The 21,296-nt window shown below is 52.7% G+C and overlaps 10 protein-coding genes across 10 annotated transcripts; 3 read left to right on the plus strand and 7 right to left on the minus strand.

The window, feature by feature from the left end:
* Positions 1 to 377: 377 nt before the first annotated feature.
* On the plus strand, positions 378 to 3,621 carry EV422DRAFT_244235 (kinase-like domain-containing protein). Its single transcript, XM_053065682.1, has 3 exons — positions 378 to 2,409; positions 2,483 to 2,888; positions 2,971 to 3,621. Exons 1-3 carry the CDS (start codon positions 514 to 516, stop codon positions 3,447 to 3,449), a joined length of 2,781 nt encoding a protein of 926 aa, XP_052928775.1. The 5' UTR covers positions 378 to 513; the 3' UTR covers positions 3,450 to 3,621.
* Positions 3,622 to 3,976: 355 nt separating this feature from the next.
* Positions 3,977 to 5,914, minus strand: EV422DRAFT_244165 (actin family protein). Its single transcript, XM_053065681.1, has 2 exons — positions 5,167 to 5,914; positions 3,977 to 5,082 (listed from the first exon to the last, which is right to left on the minus strand). The coding sequence occupies exons 1-2, from the start codon at positions 5,530 to 5,532 to the stop codon at positions 4,378 to 4,380; spliced, it is 1,071 nt and encodes a 356-aa protein (XP_052928776.1). The 5' UTR covers positions 5,533 to 5,914; the 3' UTR covers positions 3,977 to 4,377.
* Positions 5,915 to 6,546: 632 nt separating this feature from the next.
* Positions 6,547 to 7,021, plus strand: EV422DRAFT_517333 (uncharacterized protein). Its single transcript, XM_053069444.1, has 3 exons — positions 6,547 to 6,568; positions 6,630 to 6,728; positions 6,851 to 7,021. Exons 2-3 carry the CDS (start codon positions 6,647 to 6,649, stop codon positions 6,979 to 6,981), a joined length of 213 nt encoding a protein of 70 aa, XP_052928777.1. The 5' UTR covers positions 6,547 to 6,568; positions 6,630 to 6,646; the 3' UTR covers positions 6,982 to 7,021.
* Positions 6,944 to 9,334, minus strand: EV422DRAFT_517335 (malate synthase). Its single transcript, XM_053069445.1, has 8 exons — positions 9,068 to 9,334; positions 8,931 to 8,998; positions 8,805 to 8,863; positions 8,622 to 8,742; positions 8,403 to 8,544; positions 8,162 to 8,332; positions 7,187 to 8,096; positions 6,944 to 7,125 (listed from the first exon to the last, which is right to left on the minus strand). The coding sequence occupies exons 1-8, from the start codon at positions 9,172 to 9,174 to the stop codon at positions 7,084 to 7,086; spliced, it is 1,620 nt and encodes a 539-aa protein (XP_052928778.1). The 5' UTR covers positions 9,175 to 9,334; the 3' UTR covers positions 6,944 to 7,083.
* Positions 9,335 to 9,438: 104 nt separating this feature from the next.
* On the minus strand, positions 9,439 to 10,569 carry EV422DRAFT_517338 (uncharacterized protein). The gene is made up of 5 exons (XM_053069446.1): positions 10,350 to 10,569; positions 10,259 to 10,276; positions 9,827 to 10,182; positions 9,708 to 9,759; positions 9,439 to 9,639 (listed from the first exon to the last, which is right to left on the minus strand). Exons 1-5 carry the CDS (start codon positions 10,474 to 10,476, stop codon positions 9,587 to 9,589), a joined length of 606 nt encoding a protein of 201 aa, XP_052928779.1. The 5' UTR covers positions 10,477 to 10,569; the 3' UTR covers positions 9,439 to 9,586.
* Positions 10,570 to 10,847: 278 nt separating this feature from the next.
* Positions 10,848 to 12,285, minus strand: EV422DRAFT_605688 (uncharacterized protein; the record flags this gene model as incomplete). The annotated part of the gene is made up of 3 exons (XM_053073786.1): positions 10,848 to 11,699; positions 11,775 to 11,894; positions 11,986 to 12,285. The coding sequence occupies 3 exons, from the start codon at positions 12,283 to 12,285 to the stop codon at positions 11,094 to 11,096; spliced, it is 1,026 nt and encodes a 341-aa protein (XP_052928780.1). The 3' UTR covers positions 10,848 to 11,093.
* A 3,961-nt stretch (positions 12,286 to 16,246) lies between these two features.
* Positions 16,247 to 17,568, minus strand: EV422DRAFT_503843 (uncharacterized protein; the record flags this gene model as incomplete). Its single annotated transcript, XM_053068379.1, has 6 exons — positions 16,247 to 16,496; positions 16,617 to 16,670; positions 16,769 to 16,867; positions 16,905 to 16,986; positions 17,014 to 17,260; positions 17,383 to 17,568. 6 exons carry the CDS (start codon positions 17,566 to 17,568, stop codon positions 16,247 to 16,249), a joined length of 918 nt encoding a protein of 305 aa, XP_052928781.1.
* Positions 17,569 to 17,788: 220 nt separating this feature from the next.
* EV422DRAFT_244355 (uncharacterized protein) lies at positions 17,789 to 18,273 on the minus strand. Its single transcript, XM_053065683.1, has 2 exons — positions 17,910 to 18,273; positions 17,789 to 17,847 (listed from the first exon to the last, which is right to left on the minus strand). The coding sequence occupies exon 1, from the start codon at positions 18,203 to 18,205 to the stop codon at positions 17,954 to 17,956; it is 252 nt and encodes an 83-aa protein (XP_052928782.1). The 5' UTR covers positions 18,206 to 18,273; the 3' UTR covers positions 17,789 to 17,847; positions 17,910 to 17,953.
* A 496-nt stretch (positions 18,274 to 18,769) lies between these two features.
* On the plus strand, positions 18,770 to 19,390 carry EV422DRAFT_492367 (zinc-finger of the MIZ type in Nse subunit-domain-containing protein; the record flags this gene model as incomplete). The annotated part of the gene is made up of 2 exons (XM_053067595.1): positions 18,770 to 19,054; positions 19,136 to 19,390. The coding sequence occupies 2 exons, from the start codon at positions 18,770 to 18,772 to the stop codon at positions 19,388 to 19,390; spliced, it is 540 nt and encodes a 179-aa protein (XP_052928783.1).
* A 121-nt stretch (positions 19,391 to 19,511) lies between these two features.
* Positions 19,512 to 20,981, minus strand: EV422DRAFT_564429 (calmodulin-binding-domain-containing protein; the record flags this gene model as incomplete). The annotated part of the gene is made up of 8 exons (XM_053072196.1): positions 19,512 to 19,789; positions 19,859 to 19,906; positions 19,973 to 19,992; positions 20,072 to 20,140; positions 20,203 to 20,270; positions 20,342 to 20,401; positions 20,514 to 20,814; positions 20,899 to 20,981. The coding sequence occupies 8 exons, from the start codon at positions 20,979 to 20,981 to the stop codon at positions 19,512 to 19,514; spliced, it is 927 nt and encodes a 308-aa protein (XP_052928784.1).
* Between the last annotated feature and the right edge of the window lie 315 nt (positions 20,982 to 21,296).

Below are 21,296 nucleotides of genomic sequence, written 5' to 3' on the forward strand. Positions count from 1 at the left end.
AATAGCGTAAGCGTCGGAGCTAACGGATGGCTCCCAATATCCAATAAAGCACCCCACAGCAAACATCTGGAACATGGATCCACACACACCCCACAACTGTGAGCTTTTCTTCTATGTTTGTCTGGGTATTGTTCTGACCATAAGCTATGCTGAGCGGAGTACGAATGTTCGCTCTCTTGATTCTGTTATCCCTTGGCTGATGTTGTGCATGGACTCAATACTAGTACTAAAAGCCAAATGATCAGGCTTCTTACCTGTTCCATGAAATCTTCCGTTTGCGTACCTTCCAGAGCATCGTAACGGTTCTTGTCATCCAATACTCCATTCAGCGCTGCTCGAACTCTTGCACACAATCATCGCCCGTTTGCAAAAAGCGCAGCGTCGCAGATACATCCAATCTCTCTGTTTTTCGTCAAAACTGGGGGTTGCAGAAGGAATTGGATAAACAACTTCTCGAAGCGATTATCAGAACCCCGTGAACAGGGAAATTCTCTCCTTGAACCAGGACCACAGATGTCTGGAAAACTCTCCACGGGAGGGACGAATTCCGACTCCCTCCCCCGGAGAAACTCCGGCACCACTTCCCACTCCGAAAACGTCTCACTGGGAGATTTCCCGTCGACAGCGGCGACAATCAGCTCCAAAAGTTCCCACCACACTGAAGCGGTGTCCAGCAGCGTCCACGACTCGGACAGCGAACGCAGCCTCGGCAGATCAGAGACGAGCGAGGACGACCTACGGGATTTTGTGCGAGCGGGGCCGGATTTCGCGGAAAATGGCGAGACACCAGCACGTAGTACGGGCACCACGACGAGCTTCAAGACCAGTCATAGCGGGCTCGGCGACGAGCATGAGGATGTGGATGACGATGGCATCGAGTCGGTGTCCGTCACGGACTCGGATAGTGGGAGTGAGCGAGGATTCAGGCCGCTGAAGAGGATACAGGCGGCACCGCCGAAGGGGAAGAGACGGGCTTCTAGTGTGGATGTAACATCGGGCGGTGGAGGGCAGAGTCGGATATGGGGAGCGTCCAAGGTGAAGATCCCGATGCGACGAGTTGATGACGATGACGGGTTGAGAAAGGCTATTGGATGGTCTGATACACCGGTGCGAATTGATGCAAGACCCAGCCCGCGAGATGTAGCTGCTGAACAGGAAGAAGCGGATTTGGACTCGTCGTCGGACGAGGTTGCGGGACGCAGGAGAGGCGTCTACATTCCTGCCGAATTCAGGGTGGGGACGGGTCCACACACAACGGTACACGCAGGGCAAGCCGACAGAGCGGCGTCCATTGATGAGGACGTTGAAGACGAAGGCCCTATTGAGCGGCTCAATGACAAACCAAGGAAGGATAGGTTGGTAGATATCGACTCGGCATCTGAGGATGAAGACCTCGACGCCACGGCTGCTGCACATGGGCATGCGTTGGCAACCAACATGCATGCGCGAGAATCAACACCCTTGCCAGCCTTCACCAAAAGCCTGAAAAACAACTTTGGAAGAGCGATTGGCCCACAACCTGTTCGAACCGCGAATTCGAACCTTAGGCGATGGAAGCCAGTGGAGCTGGATGCCCCATTGGAAGACGCGGAGCCAGAGCCCGATTCCAGCATAGAGGAGGATAAGGCAGCAGTGGCTGAGAAAGTACAGTTGGAGCAGCAACGCAGCGCGCTGCTACATCATGTACTGCCGCCTGGTAAGAAGGAGGCGGATGCGGGTTGGTGGGCGAAAGTCAACATGTTCCAAAAGGGTTCGTCGAAACGAACGTTGGCGGACTCGAGCGCCAGTCTCGCCTCCCTCGCCGAGGAGCCAGAACAGTACGATGGTGATTTCAAGAAGTCGCCGTCGGCATCCAAACAAGTGGGCAGTCAGACAACTCTAGGCGGCTCCTCAGCCTCACTCACCGGATCACAAACAAACCTGGCATTGCCCAAGCCGGCAGAAGGCGACCAATCGCCAACCCATGTCAAGCATAAATGGCTCCGACCACTCTTCCCTAAATTATATAAAGACGAAAAGGAGAAGCACCACCAAGCTCCCGCTCATCACCAGGACCAGCGTCTCCAGCACCTTCCTACCAGCTCACCAACGCAAGTCAACTATGTCACGCACATCGACACGCCGACCCTTCAAGCCCTGGACACCAGGAAGAATAAGCCGAAAAGATCGCTCACCACAGGTCATCGCAGCAAGAAGGATATTCCGCTTTTCAGGCGGCTGATGAAGAGGAAGGAGGGCTTCGCGAATAACGCCGTAGCACCCGTGAAACCAAGAACGAGTGCAGGTCATCCAACACATGAGCCGAGCCATTCGAGAGATAAACCGCAGGCGCTGTCACGAGGCGGTAGTGAGGATGCGATAAGCGAAGAGAGTCAGAGGGTGTCTGCGACGTTTGAGAGTCGGTATAGAGTAAGTATTCGGTAGATGATGCATTATTGGAGACATCAGACGACATACCCTAAATCTCAATCTATCATCGCAGGTCCTCCGCAAAGTCGGAGCGGGCGGCCATTCCACCGTCCGACTAGCCCAACGCATATCGGACAACACTCTCGTCGTCTGTAAATTCATCAAAGAGGCCTCCGTCTGGCACTGGGTCACCGACCCAGTGTCCAAGCGGCGGTACCCACTTGAAATCCACGTCATGCGCAAATTCAAGGACGAATGCCCGTCCCACAGTGGCATCATCAAGTTTATCGAGTACTACAACATGGATCCGCAATTTGTGATTGTGATGGAGTACTTGGGCGAGGACTGGATCGATCTGTATGATTATATCGAGGCGTATGGGCCTATCAATGAGGAGCATTGTAAGGATATTTTCGGTCAGATTTTAGAGACAGTGGAGTTTATGCATTGGAACGGTTATGTGCATAATGATCTCAAAGGTGAGGCGATACATTCGTAGTATTGACACGTTTCGCATCATTACATGTAGGCCTTTCGCTGAACCCAATCTTCCCCCCTTAGACGAGAACATCATGATAAACACCCGCACACGACAAACCAAACTCATCGACTTCGGCTCCACCACCCAACTCATCCCCGGCAAAACCACCGACATCTTCTACGGCACCCGCAAATTCGCCTCCCCCGAAGCCGCCCAGGGCCACTCCTACTATCCCGAATCGCAAGAAGTATGGACACTCGGCACGCTCCTCTTCGTCATGCTCTTCAAAATGGATCCCTTCAAAGACGACGAGGAGATCGTGGATGTGGATATGGAGGATAAAATCGCGAGCTCGATTGAGAAGTGTCGCGAGGAGGACGAGAAGGAGGGTGCGACGGTACACGAGGGGGATGAGTTTGATGTGAGCGAGGATGTTGTGGAGGTGCTCAAGGGCATGCTGCATAAAGATTGGGGGGCGAGGTTGCGAGTGAATGAGGTCTTGACCCTGCCCTGGTTCAAGGACTGGTCGCCGTCGCCAGCTGCGAGAATGAGGATTTGATAATGGGAATAGGGTGGATGTTGGGAGTTGGGTGCTGAAGCTGCGGAGAGATATGGGGTCTCTTGGAAAGGCGAACAACCTTCCTCTGTCGTGACTGTAGAGTTTGTAATTTAGATCTATTCTGCGCCATATGTTTGTCCTTTTTGATGCGCTTGTAATCCGAGAGATTTGTCCGTTTTAACCCTGATGACTTCCGTTGAGAGCTCTGTACAGTCATATTCATCCAAAGACAGATATTCTGATTTTACACTGATCTCCTATGTGATGCTCATGACCTAACGTTCCCGAGATCCCTCTCCTGAGACGCATTTCTATTATTCCAATGAACCCGCAACGGGTTTGGTATGCAGCTACTGTACCTCACTCCAGTTGAGTCGGAGTTTCCGAACCGCGCTTATGACGGCATGACGAGAGACCTTTTCTTTTCCAACTGTGTCCTGGGAGGAAGAAGGTGGCCGCGACCGATTCCTGATAGCTCAAACCCCGAGACATGTCTTTGGTTGCGCGTGCGGAGATTTGAAAGGAAATTGCCGTGACGGCCAAGCATTATATGTGTACGTACTGTATATATACAGCTGCAAAAGGACAACCCACGCAGGGAAATCGAAAGACCGCTACCAGCAGTGCGCTGGAAGTGTTATTACTCTCCACATCTTTTAGAGGGCTCAGCAGCAAGCGGCTCGACGAGAGTGCAGGATAATGTGATAAGCGCGTTTTATTAGGTTTCACGACAGGCAAGGAAAGGTATAAAGACGGTATGAAGGCGGTATGGGAAGGCTCCTAACGTATAAAAAGCCGTGGAGAGCACATTTCGCAACCATTTATGTGATACTAGCAGGTTTAGAAGCACTTGCGATGCACTGTAGAAAAGAAAGGAGGGGAAGAGGGTAAGTTTTCAAGTTACAACGGACTAGTTGACCGGCTGGAATTACTTACCGATTGAAGGACCGCTCTCGTCGTACTCCTGCTTCGAGATCCACATTTGTTGGAAAGTGGACAAGGAGGCCAAGATGGATCCACCGATCCACACAGAATATTTCCTTTCCGGGGGAGCGACAATCTTGATCTTCATGGAGGATGGAGCAAGAGCAGTGATCTCGCGCTGCATGCGGTCGGCGATTCCGGGGTACATGGTGGTACCGCCAGAGAGGACGATGTTTCCGTACAGGTCCTTACGGATGTCGACATCACACTTCATGATGGAGTTGTAGGTGGTCTCGTGGATACCGGCGGCTTCAAGACCCAAGAACGAGGGCTGGAAGAGGGCTTCCGGGGCACGGAAACGCTCGTTGCCGATGGTGATCACTTGACCGTCAGGAAGCTCGTAGGACTTCTCGAGGGCAGAAGACTGCGCGGCCGTTTGCATCTCTTGCTCAAAGTCGAGGGCAACGTAACACAGCTTCTCCTTGATGTCACGAACGATTTCACGCTCGGCCGTGGTAGTGAACGAGTAACCACGCTCGGTGAGAATCTTCATGAGGTAGTCGGTCAAGTCACGACCAGCGAGGTCGAGACGAAGGATGGCGTGGGGAAGAGCGTAACCTTCGTAGATGGGGACGGTGTGGGAAACACCATCTCCAGAGTCGAGCACGATACCGGTGGTACGTCCAGATGCGTACAAGGACAGGACGGCCTAAGGATAGAATAATCACGAAATTAGTATAATGAACCCGAGCATGCGCCGAGAATAAAATAAGCGAACGACTACGCGACATACCTGGATAGCAACGTAGAACGCGGGAGTGTTGAAGGTCTCGAACATGATCTGGGTCATCTTCTCCCTGTTGGCCTTGGGGTTGAGGGGAGCCTCCGTAAGAAGAACGGGGTGCTCCTCAGGGGCGACACGAAGTTCGTTGTAGAAAGTGTGGTGCCAGATCTTCTCCATGTCGTCCCAGTTGGTGACGATACCGTGCTCGATGGGGTACTTGAGGGTCAGGATACCACGCTTGGACTGGGCTTCATCACCGACGTAGGAGTCCTTCTGTCCCATGCCGACCATGACACCTTGGTGTCGTGGCCTTCCGACGATGGAAGGGAACACGGCACGAGGTGCGTCATCACCGGCGAAACCGGCCTTGCACATACCGGAACCATTGTCAATAACGAGCTGTATGAAAAAGAGAAGAGAAGGAGCGTAAGATGAGTGTGTTCATCACGTAGAGATGTGAAACTGCGGGAGTGGGAAAAAGTGGGAAAACCCCGAATCCGCAATCTCGCCATCCAGATGAGGAGCCGCCAGGACCGCGCGAGCAGTGAGGTGAAGGCCACCGAGGCGAGGAGACACTTACGGCAGCAACGTCGTCCGACATATTAGCGATAGATATGCGATGAAGATTGGGAGAAGATGGGGGGAGCTGTGGTGAGGTAAGTTGCGGTGGGTGTGGGGAAGAAGGGAGCGAAGGAAGGTGGCAGAAGGAAAAGCAGCGGCCGCTTTTATGTGCGAGCCCGGGCGGTGCTTGTCTGGCTTGTCTCTTTGGGAGGGGGGGGGGCGTTTCTCTCGCGCGCGGGGGGGGGCGGTTGTTCCTGGGGCTGATTGGACGACGGGCATTACCGTTTCGGGGCATCAATCCATCCATCATCCGTTCATTCAGTTTACACATTACACCTTGCTGCTAACTTCTAAGTTGATGAAGCCTCTGATGGATGATTAGGGCATTTTTGGTTACACACTCCCCCGCGTCGCCTCGCAAAGCGCGTCTCCAGATGTGGCGCAGATAGCTGGAGAGGGAAACTCAAACCCCGCTATTCTTGGCAACTCTCCAACAGACAGACAGACACACAAACATCGTCTCGCTGACGGTCTTCCGTCAGCCGCCCCTAAAAGGCCTTTCTGTCGTCCCTTCCATCGCTCGTGGCTTCCATCAGGAAAGCTTAACCTCGAAAACGTCTGGAAGACTCACCACACCCTTTCGCAAAAGGGCTTCTTTTTGTTTTGCCATGGAGTTGGAAATTTACCCAACTTCTGGAACAAACCCCAAACCTAGATATTCTACTCCTCTTCTAGAAGCTTGAACACCGCCAATTGCTTAGTACTGATAGCTTTCTACAACGAGAGACGAGAGCGTACCGATGTTGGGTGTGATCATTCCCTTTCAGGCGCATACTGTCATAAGCTGTCACTGCTCGTCGTCAGAGTTTCCCTTTTTGTGCTCAGTTGGGTATTGCATCTTAAGTATGTACCCGCCAATTCATTCATCATGCGTGCTTTTCGTCCATCTCCATCCTGTTCATTCATCTTAAGCTTTGTCGTTGCCGAGCATTCGTGCGATTCGGCAAGCCCTGTAGATCGGAGATGAGTACAAATCTGCCAAGAATCCGCCAAGACATCGGAAGCAGACAGATGCTGATCCTTCACAACAGCAGGGCGCACATGCAATAAAAATTGGCATATCTGTACTGACATGTGTCCGTCTTCGCAGGACGCAATGGTGGAATGGATGAAACAAGAAACAGACAGTCCAAAATGTGTAGCAGTACTATGCTAGGGTCCGTCTATATTTTTAGCTGTCTACCTAAGAGCGCGCTGAGATAAATATCTTTAGCTGTCTACCTAAGAGCGCGCTGAGATAAATGAATGAAAGGAAATGCAATCAGCACCGGTCCTTTGGGCAGTGGGCTTTGCGGGTACAATGTCTTAGACGGGAACCAATGTCAAGATAGAGTCATAGCAGAGAGCCTAGGAACCGCATACGATCAGTAGCCCGCATCTCCTTATATAATGCAGCAATCTGACATACCGTAAGAAATTCTGCATAGTCCTGCCCCTGAATCGTTCCAGCCAGATGCTTCCTCGCCAGCTCGAACTTCGACTTTGGAGATCTCTCCGGGCCCAACTCTCCCCTGATCCTCTCAAACTCCTCGTCCAGCACTTTGTTTATGTACTCAGGATTAATCTCCCGACCTTCCGCCGTCCGTGCCCGGTGTCGTACCCATTGCCACAACTGCGAGCGGGATATCTCAGCCGTGGCCGCATCCTCCATTAGGTGATGGATGGGAACACATCCGTACCCTCGAAGCCAGGCCTCCATGTACCGCAAAGCCACATCGACGTTCATGCGCACACCTGCGTCCGTGATGGTCCCGGTAACGCCCTGCGTCGAGATAAGGTCGGGAGCGGCAACATTCACATCATCCCTCGTGACATGAAGCTGATTAGCCTGCGGCATATGCTTGTCGAAAATATCCCTCGCGAGCTTCACCAGCCCCGGATGTGCCACCCACGTCCCATCATGCCCCGCCAGCACCTCCCTCAACTTATCCGCCGAAACCTTCGCCATCGCCGCCTCATTCTTCACTTCGTCGTCCTTGATTGGAATGAATGCCGCCATCCCGCCCATAGCATGCACACCCCGTCTATGACACGTCTTGATAAGCAGCCGGACATAAGCGTCCATGAACGGCGTGGTCATGGTGATATCGCTCCGGTTGGGGAGAACAAACTGCGGGTGGTTGCGGAAACGCTTGATGAAGGAAAAGATGTAGTCCCACCGGCCGCAGTTGAGACCGGAGGAATGGGTGCGGAGCTCGTAGATGATTTCGTCCATTTCGAAGGCGGCGGTGATGGTTTCGATGAGGACTGTGCCGCGGATCGTGCCGCGGGGGATGCTGAGGAGGTCCTGGGCGTGGTTGAAGATGTCGTTCCATAATCTGAGGGTTCATTAGGTTCAGGGCACCATATCGCCGCTTATGGGCAAAGACCGCATAAAACTCACCTCGCCTCGAGATGCGACTCCAGTTTGGGAAGGTAGAAGTAAGGCCCAGCGCCACGCTTGACCAGCTCCGCTGCGTTATGGAAGAAATGAAGCCCAAAGTCAAAGATCGAGCCCGAAGCCGGCTCTCCATCAATCAAGAGATGCTTCTCCTCCATATGCCATCCGCGAGGTCTGTGGGGATAACAGATGATCAATTGCCTTGTCCAGATGAATCGAAAGCACGCCGCCCTGCATATTTCACCTGACGAGAAGCGTAGCAGTCCCCTCCTCTCGCAGCTGATACAACTTCCCATTGGGAGCCGTATAGATGATAGTCCTCCGCACGGCATCGCGCAGGTTCACTTGACCAGAAAGATTGTTCTCCCACGTCGGTGCGTTGGAATCTGCGTAGTCCATCAAACCCACATGCTTAATGCTTTTGCTACCGATGCCGGCATCACATCCATCGCGTAGGACGAACCTTCAAAATCAGCCATGTAGGTCATCGCGCCCGAGTTCAGGGCGTTGATGACCATCTTCCGGTCGACGGGACCGGTGATTTCTATGCGGCGGTCTACCAGCCCAGGAGCTGGTGGGGCGGCCTAGTTGGAAGAACAGGGTGAGATTCGTGAATCGCATCTCTGCGGCAATAAGGCAGACCAACCTTCCACAACGCATCATCACGAATCCATTTGGTTTCCGGCAGGAAATCCGGGAATCGCCCTTACATCAGAAACGTCATTGTGAGCTCATTGACCCAAGTTGAAAGGAAGGACCCTCTTCTACTCACCAGCGTCCAACTCCTCTTGTCTCTCCAGACGTTTCTGCAACAGCTCCTTTCGGCGGGCGTTGAATGCTCTATATCGCAGAGATTTGAGATTTTTGGTAGATGCAGTAACACAGGCGGCAATGTTATCCACCGCCTACCTATGGAGCGTCGCTACAAACTCCTGCGCTGGGACCGACAAGATCTCGGCAAACTCGGGCTTCATCGGCCCCAAGATTTGAACACCTTGACTCGTTGCGGTGGCCATATCGAGCAAATCAAAGGCAATCTTGGGATGAGATATATGGGAGAATCGGAGGAGCTCTCGCTTCTACTCCGTCGGCGCCCTATGGAGGACTTCAGCTTTTATGTTTGTACACGAGGAAAAATCTAAAAGTGGCAACCCGAAGGTTTCCGTTCCAAACGCGTGTGTCATGACAGATGACCGAGGCGGGTTGTGGTTTTGTTGAGCAGGCGAGCAAGATTTCCTACGTGCACAACGGCGGGCGATATGTTGTACAGTATATATATACGAGGTTGTATTCAGCATTATGTGTCAGGCAGAGGAGGAATGCTATATATCCTGCAGATGAAAGAGCATCTGGTGACCACATGGTCACTTGAAGTACGGGAATATATACGCCGCGGCGGATGGCTAGCAAGATACGCCGAGAAGAACATCAATCCTTGAGCATTGACAAGAAGGCTATCAAGGTCCAGTAAGCATCGTTTCCTGGATGAATCGAGAAGTTGGTGGTCAGCTATGCTCGCAAAATAGGGGAATGACAAAGGACTGTATACCTGCGTTGTGAAGATATTTTGTTTCAAAGCCGAGCTTTTCGCACATCTTCGCCTAGGTAAGGAAAATAATGTGTCAATCCGAAGAACATCGAAACATATCGCCGGAGTAGAGCACCTACAAGGTTAGGAGCCGGCACAGCAAACTTCGCCTGAAAGATCTGCTTTGTATCATAAATCTTGCTCACAAAGTCCCTCGGATCAAACCCAACCGACTCCAACATATCGAAATCCGATGTAATCCCATGTCCGATCAGCACCGTCCCCTCCACCGACAAATCCTCTTCCAGATGCTGCAAAACATCGCCGAGCGGGATCGTCTCACTGTCGCCGTGCATGAAAGAGTAGCGGAAGTCGGGGACATATGCGCCGTTTTGGAAGCAGAGGTACTCTTGGACTATGAAGTGTTTGGCGGTGATTGTGGGAGGGCCGGTGGCACTGGGGTGCGAGATAGACCAGCCGAATTCGGTGAGGAAGGCTGGATGCGGAACGAAGGCCATGGTTAGGCTTTTCGAGACTCAATTGACAGGGTTTGACAGGTCGAAGGAACATACCGTGATCTCGCTCGTATGCTGTACCAGAGAGAAGGCAGGGTGAGTGAGGTAACGAGGGAGTGAGGGAAGTTGGAGTGAGTTGGGTACCCACATTCTATATCCAGACTCAAGAACCGTTTCCCGTCAAGCTGGTCTTGCTGGGCTTGGATGCGGTCGCGGAGGCATCCTGTCAACGCCGTTTGCGGCACGGCCCGAGGTAATTTCTGTTGTTGAGCCATTCTGACTTTGTCGGGTGGGTTAGTACTAGTGAGTGAAGTGCTCAGGGTGAGAAGCTCAACGTATGTCCGTGGGAAACAAGGAAGCAAGTGCCAACCTGCGCTTCCGTTTTTAGGCAGCTAAAGTTCAATTTCAGAGGTTTTCCGACGCGATACGCCAGCCCCATTTCGACAGGTGAAGGGACCTGCCGAAGCGCTGTGTTATACTTGAGCATCTCAGGCACACCCATGTAAAGGTAGCAGCTGCCCAAAGCTCAGTTAATTTACCCTTTGCTTCCACTTCCCTAAGGTCTATGGGGCGGCTGTAAAATGCGGTGCGGAAGCTTGGCATGGATGCGTCAATGATAGAACATGGAGAGTAGCGGCCCAAAGTGCCCATCCTGAGTCAAGCGAGCAATGCCCCGACCAGTCCAGGACATCCAACACAGTTGCCAGAAAGAAAATGCGACCTATCACCCCATCTATTTGGGCAATTCTCGAAAGCACAGACAGCGGGCCAGCCACTATGTACATACATCCACACTTCTACGAACCAGGTATATAAGCGAAGATCGCTTTTGGTAATGAGCTTGAACGCCCGTCAAAGCGGCTGAAAAGGCCGCAAACAACGCGCGGTACACTCATATTTTGATTTCGCTTATCCCTTCCGCTTCCAAGACGGAGTCTAATATCCGCGACAGGCGGGTTTGCGATGGAGACCGACTAACGGGCGATGGTCCTGCTGTCAAAAACGTCCCAGTACCGCTCGACGACGAGGATGTCAGCGAGCGCGGTGATGGTGGGTGAAGAGGTGGGGAAGATGGTCTGAACAGTGGTGCCTTATGCTGCTGTGCGAAGTACACCCGTCGTAGGTGGTACTTGACGACTCGTATCAGCAGGTCTGGGTTGAGCGGTTTCCCGACCACCGAGTCCATGCCTATCGAGAGGTAGTGTTTGCGGTGATGCGCCTGCGCGTTGGTTGTGCATGCGATGATGGGTATACCCACGTTTGAAGGCAGGACGGCTTCGTGGGTGAGGTCGGCATTGGATGGGATGTGGTGGAGGGTGACGGCTGAGGACTCCCGTACGAGATCGGGCTCGGTTTCGCTGTCGTCGCAGTGGTAGATTGGGTATTCGACGCGTTGTGGTTCGGTGGATGGAGGTGTTACGGGTGATGGTAGGCCTTTCCGTATCCGGACCGTTGCCTCCATGCCGTCCATAATGGGCATCTCAATGTCGAGAAGGATCTACAAGGGGAAGGTGATAGGTCAGGGGTAGTGTTCTGAGCGATCATCCAATGCCATTGTTTTCCGAATACATACTGTGTCATATTGAGTGTGTGCCAAGGCATCGATGAGCGTTTTACCATTCTCGAATATATCTTCTTCTTGGACTACGATCCCCAACAATCGTTTTAGGTGCTTGCATATTATCTTGGAGTTCTGATGAAAGGAAGAATGCACAGTATGAGCTACAAGATCTCCAAATCTGCCCGCGCGTTCACCCTTCCAGATCAACAAACAATGTACCCACGATGAAATTGTCATCAACAACAGCCACTCGGAAGGAGCTCCAATCGAGATCTTCTGCGTCCTGCCCATCGAGCACAGACAGCTCTGGCGAACTATCGCCCCCGTCGCTCGGAGAAGGCGTGCAGATCCCAAACGGCCCACGATGATTGCCCACAGGCGTCTGGGGAGCCAGACTCTCGAAGTCCTCCTCGGACACCAAAGTGAGCTGTCGTGACCTAGCAAAGTAGTCGACGGTGTGATCGGGTGCTGCCTTCTCGGCAGGTATAATGCAGTTCTCAACGATGCTGTGGAATCCCGTCATGCTCGAGGTGGATAGGTGCAGCCTTCGGGCGGCGAACGCAGTGGAGTAGATCGCTGGGTTGCAACCCAGTAGAGCGGAAACTACGTCCGCCTTTTTAGCGCGTCCAATTTTACACTTTCGACCGCGGACAGCACACGACCGCTTCGGGTTATATCGCAAGCCGCTTTCAGAGTCCGAGTCGATTGTTCCTCGGGGGCGGGGTTGGGTTCTGGGTTTATGAATAGTGTTGATCTAGCTGTTTTTCGTACGGATAACCGAAAGTAGGGTCTGTTTCGGTAAGGGGTGTCCGAACGAGGACCTGAATTTGGCAGGGAAACAGGCGTAAACGCCTTTGCGTTCCAGGCCGTGGGAGGTGGCTTGTGGTTGAATCCAGAAACTGTGCGAACCGGCGTAGAACAGCCGAGGACGGTGAGGAAGGTTCAGGCGGGGCAGCTTATGTTGAACACTGGTTTGTGCTAGGCCCGGTTCGGCGTAGTATGACAGGCAGTAGGTTCAGCAAGGGTGGTCCGTCCGTCGTTGAGGAATGGCGGGCGAAATGTCGTGTTGGTATGTGTGTAGCAAAAGCAGGTAGTCGACCAGAAGGGTATCTCCACGAGGGAAGAGGGTTTGCCGTTATTCGAGGTCTCGTTGAAGAGCAATACGAGTATTGTGAGGTAGGCCGTCCCATATATGTACACATATATAAGCGGGGAAGGGAGGCAGGCAGGACGACAGAAAAAGGGTGGGGCGGTCTTTTTTGCAGCCTCCTCCCTGATATGGGCTTCCATGCAGATCGTTGCTGTTTCGACATATGTGTCCTGGTATCTGTTCCGTGGGATATCTCCACCGGCCGCATCATTGCGCGTTACGGGGCATGGGGGCCATCGCGGGGGGAGAAAGACATCGGGCGCCGAACGGCGGAGGACCTGCGATCGACAATTCCAGACAAAGCGTCACATTGGAGGCGCCGCCGGTATTGCTCATAAGACACGCTCCGGCTCCACGGTGTTGGGCTGGGATCGACATAATGGTATGTATACTGTATGAATGAAGTTCCTTACGCGCAGCTCAGCGGAGGAAGCCAATCTAGAACATTTCTAGCCCGTAACCTTAATTTCTCCCATGTCTCCCGCCCGGACTCTCCCCTAATATCAGCAGAGCCTGACCTAAGCATTTTTCCGTTGTTCTTGGAATGTGCCAATTTGCCAAATATTGCCAAGATCCTGGACTCGGCGTCATGGAGTGACGCGGTCTGGGATTTCGTTCCTTTCAACGGCGATCTCCTATTGAACTATCGAAGGCTTATGCCGAAGGCGGTTGTACTGTGCAGTACGTGTCTGAGGCTCCATTCACTCCTCGAGCGGCGGATCGTTATAACCCTTCAAATGGGCAGGTCCGCTGCAGGGTACTCGCTGCAGGGTATACTGTGAAGTAAGGGCACTTCCTTGAGGGACACCGACCCTGGCAGGATTATCTTTCGCCTTCCGTGTGGGTGTATGTTGAGTGGATGTAAGAGTTCGGATTGGGAGCGCTGGGGCCGTAATCGCGATGATCCCATCTGTTCCCCTGGTGATGATGAAAGACAAAGAGAAGCTCTGGAGATGCGGTCCAATGCTCAAGGGGCTATCTCATAACGCTCATTGGTGCCTCTGCCCATGATTTTGCAATCCTTGTCCGATATGTTCGGCGTACGAATGTTGGTCTGCTGCTGAAAATGTTTTATTAACAGATGTGATGTGGCCGATGACCGATGTTTTGCTTTCCGAAAATGGCCCTTCGACTGCTGCCTTTCATAGACCGCAGTCTCCACGCGCCGGATTCAGCGATGGACTCGCCTGCCCACCTTCAACGGCAAAATACCTTCGTGGAGTGCCGCAAGGCCGGGATTCAGGCGGCTAGAGGCGGGTTCTTCTCATGAGGAAGTGTGGGGATTTTCAATTCTGTGGAGTTTCATGCATATATCGACGGTAATGGAATTTTATTCATAAACATTTGCCAAAGTGCAACGGAAACTCGTAAAACATATTCTGAGGTACACCACGAACGAAAACAAAGACACAAAAAATCCTCACGCCGCAATGGAAAAGCTAACAGTTCTAATTTACGTCCCTAACGATCAGACACCCCGAAGGAAGTATGGTGATCTCACTGGTTACGAAAGCCGGACTTGTCGGAGTAAGAGTTGCCGTTGGGGCTGGTGTAAGTGGCGTTTCCCGTGCTGAACTCGTGGTGGGTACTTCCGTTCGAATTAGAGTAGCTGTTGTCAGGTTTACAGTAGTGGTAGGAGTTCTGGAAGGGGAGTCGTTGCCCTGTGGTTGCCCTGGAGTAGTGGTTGCCCTGTTGTGAGAGATATGGTTAGTCTTCGGTCGCCGGCTGTTGGTTCCGGAGCCCTTGTACAGTAGTCCTAGAAGCCACCCGAGTTTCCTCCCTTGTTGACTGGACATACTTGTTTTGTAGGTTTGTCGTGAGCGGATGGGTTATGCAGTTCCCAAGATGCGGTTGCGGTCCTCTCTCGGACATCTCCTTGGGTGATGGACACGAATACGGCTTGCACCGCGTTCCTTCGCATTGAATTCCTGAGACAAGGCGAGGCAACCCCAACCGCTCTCAACCTCGCCGGTTTCTTGTAGTGGATCTGGAGTGGAGTCGAGTGGAATGCTAGTGATGCCGTCACGGTGGGGAAGACAAGTGAAACCCAGCCAGGCAGGCAGCATATCAGAGCCGACGTCGTTGCGCCCAAGACGTTGCCGAACGACATCTTGCCCATCTTGGGACTCATAATAGGAAGTGTCTCACGCCAGCTCCATACATAACTGACGTCTGTGTTGTTCAAGATGCTGTGGTTGCATAACAACACTCTCCTCTCCAGATCCCAATTTCTTTCTCGTCTTCTGGGATTTCAGTTACCGTGCGGCATGTGATTCGACACTCAAGTCATTAGAGCCAAAATTCCCAGCATCGTATTTGGTGCCACAGAGGTGAATGCTACCCTCAACCGGGAAAGCATGGATGATGGAGACGTTCAGAAGAAGCAACTAGGGAAGCTCTCACGGCATGGGCATAGAGATTTGACACCAAGGTGGATGGGTAATCTCAACCTCCACGATCGTATGCAGACGGGCCCTCACGCGTGCACGCATAGCGATAAAACCATGGAAAAGGTTCTGCGTCGGGCGCTTTACGCTTATCTCCCAAGAAGGATCAACAAAATCGCACAGAAGAGGTCATGTGGAGGCGCTACCAGTTCCTGCCAGCCCTTCCGCGCACATTGCTTGCGGGGATCACACGAAAGTATGCAGCTAGCGGGGCAATTACCTCTTTGGAGAAGATGTGGGGACAGAAAACGTACATCAGCCCAAAGCTGAAAGGCTTACGGCTTAGTGCCAGAGCATAACGAGCGCAACCCCTGCGACTGTGAACGTGGCAACCAGTCGTATCCGGAGCGCGGGGACTTTGGGTGTGGCGCCACGGGAGCATGCAGAACATGCGGGTATCCCTATCAGTGCTTATCTGATGAAAAACGCGTTTGTGGCTGCCAGTGTTGTGGTGGAAGCCAATGCGAATGCCCTTCGCATTCGCCCACCGCTGGTGCGATAAGACCCGCTCAACGGACATCCGGAAAGGCTGACATGACGCGACCTCGGAGCTAGCAAAAGGTCTCTTGCATTACTTGTGCGGAAAGGACGCATTTTACTGTGATGTCGTAATAGATGGACAAGTTCCAAGTTCAGGGCTCACAATGAAGCACAGATCGGCGTTGAGATTGGAGTTTGGCCACCTGTTTCAATCCTCTCATCGAACGGCATGGATGTAAGAGGATGGTGGAGGTTTAGGCTGACCTTCGCAGCGCAGTCTCGGTTCTTTGCGATGTGCAGACTCGTCGGTTATCGTGACCCGCGAATTGTTCTCGAACGATGAGAGATCGGAACGTGAGAAGCCCCCTCCGCTCGTACTCCGGCAAGCGCCATCATTGGCGGCGCGATTAGATTTCTCCCGAAAAGCAGATCGGACACCCGGAATAAACCTCCTCAAACCCCACGCCATGTCCTATATAGCCTTCTGCAGCAGTCCAACGACAGTAATGCAAGGACGGAGCACCCTTCGCCAACGGAACCATGTCCGTCGGCCGCCTGGCGGTCAACGATTTTCGCTCTTCACTCTCCTCCCGCTTACTCGGAAAGTTTTCGGTGCACCATCGCCATACTCCGCGCACCTCACCGAGCTCCAGCGACCTCAAATAAACCGAGCTCCAGCGACCTCAAATAAGGAAAAAAAAAATGTCGCTCAGCATGCTTTCCAGTGCTCAACTCTTGGTGCCAGGAATAAAGTTTTGAGACGGGTCCCAAGCGCACGACAGCTGTGATATACCGGCAGGTCCGGCACCGATGCCATTCTTGCGCGATGACCTTCAACACCCCGAGCTAGCTACGTCCGATCAGCCAGTCTCACGGCGACACCACCGTCCCATGTCCAGTCCCCGCTCGAAAACCACATCGAGACTTACCAGTCGCGAACGCTTGCCCCATACGTCGTCAGAAGTTTAACAAGACCTGGATGAGGGGACACCTCACGAAGACGAACTTGTTGATTGTTCTCGCCCGGTCTGTACAATCAAAGTGAAACGCACTCGACAAGCGTACCTCGAATCCTTGGCATAAGCACGCAGAAGCGTGCTGGATGACATGCCCCGAAGCCGGCTGCGGCAAACGCCTCCCGAAGTACCTCATGTACAAGCACATGGACACTCACAACCAGTTCCGTAACCTGTGAACTCGTTCCAGGCGTGAACTCTTTCTCGAAGACCTATAATGCGAACAATGAAGGACCTGCCGCTTTGCGCTACGCTGGAGAAAGGGTGCGTCGGTTTTGTGAAGACCGAGGACTTCAATGGATTCACCACGGGGTTGGGCGCCTGGATGTTTGAATGTACACCATTACCCCCAGTTAGGTGGTGCACTACCGGGACGGTAACCCCAGTAGCAATCGAATCGACAATCTCAAGGGCATGAGCAGGATGGATAAAGACTAGTTACGGCTGCAGGAAGATGGTCGCATCCACCCCCACAACGACGCGGCCCAGAGCCAGGGACACCTCTGGTTTTCGGAGAGTGATGATACCGAGGATGAGACGGGTTCTGAGGATAAAATGGGAATCGAGAATGAGGATGAAGCGTTGGCAGCATAGTTCGTGTAGGCCTGATAGCGATTCGTGAAAGGAAATCTTGGCGCTTGAATGAGATGTGATTGATGCGCTACTATTGATAACTGTCTGATGTTTCGAATAGGATTGCCATCGATTTCCATCACTCAAAAGAACACCCACAGCAAAATGGAGCAGTTGCCAAAATAATGTTCTCGAAAGCCTCGATGAAGCTGCTTGCTGACAATTTCCAATGATCTATGCTGGGAATTCGCGGGCCGTAGCTTCGCCCTGTATATATAGAGTTCCTATCTCGGTATGTCGAAGTCGCGGCCCGCCCGGCGTGAATCTACAAGTGGTACTACCGAGTCAAGGAGAGAACGCGTGCTCGGTACCGCAGAGCTTCGCTTCGAGAGTTACAGAGGTGTGCAAGTGATTGTCGCCTGAAGTAGTATATTAGGGATCAGATACACAACGGATATGCCATTCGGAAAAGTAAACGCACCAATTACCTGAATTCCTCCTTTCGAATGTCCCATACTTCCCCTCCTATCGCTTCTTATCATCCTTCTTCCTGAACGAAAATGGCTTCCTCGTAAACGCAAACTCCCCCAGCTTCCGCCCCACCATCTGCTCCGTCACGAATACTGGCAGGTAGGAGTTCCCATGGTGCACCAGGAACTTTTTGTTGATGTGCGAGGCGAGGATGGTGCTGGAGCGTGCTTGTGTTTTTATGGGCTCGTTGCCGGCGACTTTAGGCATGGGCACGAAGAAGGGACCCTTCCACTTTGCTCGGACCATGTGCTGAGGCTGTTTGTGGGCGGTTTGTGAAGCTGGCGTGGGAATGCTGCACAGGCATGGAAGTGGGGAACTTGCCATTTCCGCCGCCTGCGCCACGCACCCACCACGGCAATTCGCGTCAGGACGCGCGCGACGCCAATTCGCCCATGTCCGAAGGATGGGAAGAACATCGAGGTGGAATCGACCTTCGAAGTTGTGGAAAGCTATCAATGCCAAAGGAACAATAACGATGGCAGCACAAGCATATAGTAAGTCCTCACGCATTCGCTCGGGTTCTCTTGGTACAATGTACTTACTCTCCTTGTCTTGTCATTATCAGACTCGGGCTTCCACCAACTCTTCTCAAAGTACGATGGCGCCGAAGCGAATTTCAAAAACGGCCTCGACGTAACCTCAACAATAGCCTTCGACCTCGCCGACTCCCTCGCCCACGGTTCCATCGACATCCCAAAAGCCGCAACCCCCGAATTCCAACTCAAAGCCCTCGAAAATTCCGTCAAAAACTACATCCGCCTCTCAGCGACAACAAAACTGCAACGCGACGTCCTCGCTGAGCTAAACACGATGCTCGTGAATGGCGATGAGGGCGTGGATAGGGATGTGGTTAAGACTTTCAAGCGGATGTATGAGGAGAAGCTGACGGCGTGGGAGGCACTGAGCGATGCGGAGAAGTATCATAAGGAGGAGGAGTATGTGGAGTTCAAGAGGAAGTTGTGGGAGAAACGGTTCCCGAATAAGCCGTTTAGGATTGATCGGGATGCGCCGGAGGAGGGGGATGACGGCGGAGACGATGATGATCTGGAGATTGCCATTGTTGGGGGCAATCAGAATTTGTTGTGTCCGCTCACGGTGAGTTATCCGAGATCTGTGACATGTGGTTGATGTTCCACCCCATTAAGAGGATCACTCAAACCTTTCTGCATCCAACAGCAATCACTCCTTCGCGAGCCCGTGACATCCCAAGTCTGCAAACACTCCTACTCCCGCGAAGCTATCCAACAACACATCCGGATACAATCGCGGGGCAACCAGCGCGCCGAATGTCCCGTCGCAGGCTGCAAGCATTACATTGCATCAAGAGACCTGAAACAAAACAAGGAACTAGCGCGACTCGTGAGCAGAAAGGAGGCCCAGTCGCGGATGGAGAGAGAGGTCGAGGACGACGAGTATGTCGTTATGCATTGAGGTTTTATGAAATCTCTGCAGGCAGGCCCGGAAGGGATGCGCCAATCATGCGCCTTGCGTACATCACTTCCCTTCACTGTACATATCTATCATAATACCATCGATTCCCACCCACGTTGTGTCATCTAAAACCCGCAATGGAGGTTTTCCGTGACCTCTGTGCGGCAGCGTCCTGCGCCCGATCCCATACCCCCACGCCCGTAGGTGCATTCCGTAGTTCAGGCTCCCCCTGATATTCTGGGACATCTTTCGCTACAAATACTACTTTCCGTGAGAATGTCTCGATGGCTTCTTCGATTTCCTTCAGTTGAGCTTCGATTATTGCTTTCCGGCGCTGCATTCCGAGCGTTTCGGTTACTACCGGAAATCGCGCTAGTTGGTCCATAAGTTGGTCTTGTTCTAGGAAGAAGGGAAGGGTATAGATTTTAGCTCAGAGCGACTGGGCTGATGGATTTGATGGTCACGTACTTTGTCGAAGTGAACGCAGCGTGCGCTGTTTGTCTTCGTCCGGAACGACTAACCAACATAAAGAAAGTCAGATTTCCCTTGAGCACACTCTTCAGTCCGCTAAGTTGAGCCTACCCATCATCCCCGGTGGTATCCTACGAAACGATTGCGTGTAAGTGAGGACAACCCATAAACTCGCCCCAGAGCCCAGAATCGCACACCGCACGAACGTACTTGTCCTCTTCCAGCTTATTTAACCTATCCAACTCTTGTTGCGCCCATTCCATCTTCCGGTTCACCAGACTGGTAGGGCGAAATCAGCAACGCGGGTGTGTGAACGATAAGCGACGTTAGGGAATACGCACTATTTCGGAATCTCCCCATTTCGAGTTTTGCGTTCTACCACGTGTGGTTCCGCTGCTGGTGGTGCTCGCTGTGAGTGAGAAAGCGACGTTAATTTTCATTTTACTTTCGGATGCCTATCTTCCGTTGCGACAAACGTACCGGTTCGGCTTTCTTCGCTTTCGTGGAATTGATGCTGATATAGTTTTTTGACGATGTTGACTGGAGAGATGGCTGGCAATTAGCCCCAAACGCCCCTTCCCCAAGTCCATCCAGACTACGCGTGAATTTCGAATGTCCACCTTTCCCGAATTTGCTGTCGAAGGCCGCGAACCTTCCGGCGATGGCTCAGCAGGGGTTCCCGGCGCCTAACAAGAATCAAGAACATCTTACACTCCGTCAGTTCGCCATCCTTCCATCCCATCCGTGCGAAGCGATCCACAATCCTCACACTCGTCCGACGCGTATTCAGCTTCGCAGGCACCGACTCGAATCGTTTCAGTTTAAACGGTTCAGGCGGCGGTATCGCTGCTTCTACCAGTTTCGCTTTATTGGCTTTTTCCAAGTCTTTCAGGCGTTGGCGGTTGACTTTTCGGTGGTCTTTCGGTGTACCGCCTAGGCGTTCGATGTCGTCCCTGAGGTCGGAGAGGGGTTTAGAAAACATAACAGTAAAGGAAGCGATTTCGGAGGGCCCTGCGGAATTTGGACGGCGTGCCCACCGTATTCCCCGTGATGGCTGCAGGAGCATCGAGACGGCTGTTCCGGCCATCTGGCGGAGGTGCGTTTTCCTTGCCTCTCCCATGTTTATCTCTTACGACGCTGAGGACTCAATAAAAGTACCGGTACAGTGGGAGTGCTTGGGGTGTCGGTGGCTTCAAATCGCTGCCCAGCGGAGACTTTCGCGAAGGCTGCTGACGGCTGAACGCAGGTTCAAGTGTGACGACGCGATGTCCGAAACTCGAAGATGAAATCCCTCAAAAACTTGGTTCACTTACCATTCGCATGGAACACGCCGAGGAGCCGTCCGTTTACTCATGCTGGCGCTTCGCAGCGTACTGTACGTGCCTCCTCCAGGGAGGGCGGTGGTCGGACTGGGCCCGATATTACCTGTCGCCAA

The sequence above is a fragment of the Fimicolochytrium jonesii genome, assembly GCF_025526975.1.
Source record: "Fimicolochytrium jonesii strain JEL569 chromosome Unknown EV422scaffold_3, whole genome shotgun sequence".
Lineage (NCBI taxonomy): Eukaryota > Fungi > Chytridiomycota > Chytridiomycetes > Spizellomycetales > Powellomycetaceae > Fimicolochytrium > Fimicolochytrium jonesii.

Coding starts and splice junctions, on each gene's coding strand:
- EV422DRAFT_244235 (XM_053065682.1), top strand. CDS start 514: ATGTCTGGAAAACTCTCCACGGGAGGGACGAATTCCGACTCCCTCCCC. Junction 2,410..2,482: donor CGTTTGAGAGTCGGTATAGA/GTAAGTATTCGG, acceptor CTATCATCGCAG/GTCCTCCGCAAAGTCGGAGC. Junction 2,889..2,970: donor TGTGCATAATGATCTCAAAG/GTGAGGCGATAC, acceptor TTCCCCCCTTAG/ACGAGAACATCATGATAAAC.
- EV422DRAFT_244165 (XM_053065681.1), bottom strand. CDS start 5,532: ATGTGCAAGGCCGGTTTCGCCGGTGATGACGCACCTCGTGCCGTGTTC. Junction 5,083..5,166: donor CGTTCTACGTTGCTATCCAG/GTATGTCGCGTA, acceptor TTCTATCCTTAG/GCCGTCCTGTCCTTGTACGC.
- EV422DRAFT_517338 (XM_053069446.1), bottom strand. CDS start 10,476: ATGGCTCAACAACAGAAATTACCTCGGGCCGTGCCGCAAACGGCGTTG. Junction 9,760..9,826: donor CTGTGCCGGCTCCTAACCTT/GTAGGTGCTCTA, acceptor TTCCTTACCTAG/GCGAAGATGTGCGAAAAGCT. Junction 9,640..9,707: donor AAAATATCTTCACAACGCAG/GTATACAGTCCT, acceptor CGATTCATCCAG/GAAACGATGCTTACTGGACC.
- EV422DRAFT_517335 (XM_053069445.1), bottom strand. CDS start 9,174: ATGGCCACCGCAACGAGTCAAGGTGTTCAAATCTTGGGGCCGATGAAG. Junction 8,545..8,621: donor CTACATGGCTGATTTTGAAG/GTTCGTCCTACG, acceptor TGGACTACGCAG/ATTCCAACGCACCGACGTGG. Junction 8,097..8,161: donor GAGTCGCATCTCGAGGCGAG/GTGAGTTTTATG, acceptor ATGAACCCTCAG/ATTATGGAACGACATCTTCA.
- EV422DRAFT_244355 (XM_053065683.1), bottom strand. CDS start 18,205: ATGGTCCGAGCAAAGTGGAAGGGTCCCTTCTTCGTGCCCATGCCTAAA.
- EV422DRAFT_517333 (XM_053069444.1), top strand. CDS start 6,647: ATGCGTGCTTTTCGTCCATCTCCATCCTGTTCATTCATCTTAAGCTTT. Junction 6,729..6,850: donor TTCGTGCGATTCGGCAAGCC/CTGTAGATCGGA, acceptor ATCTGTACTGAC/ATGTGTCCGTCTTCGCAGGA.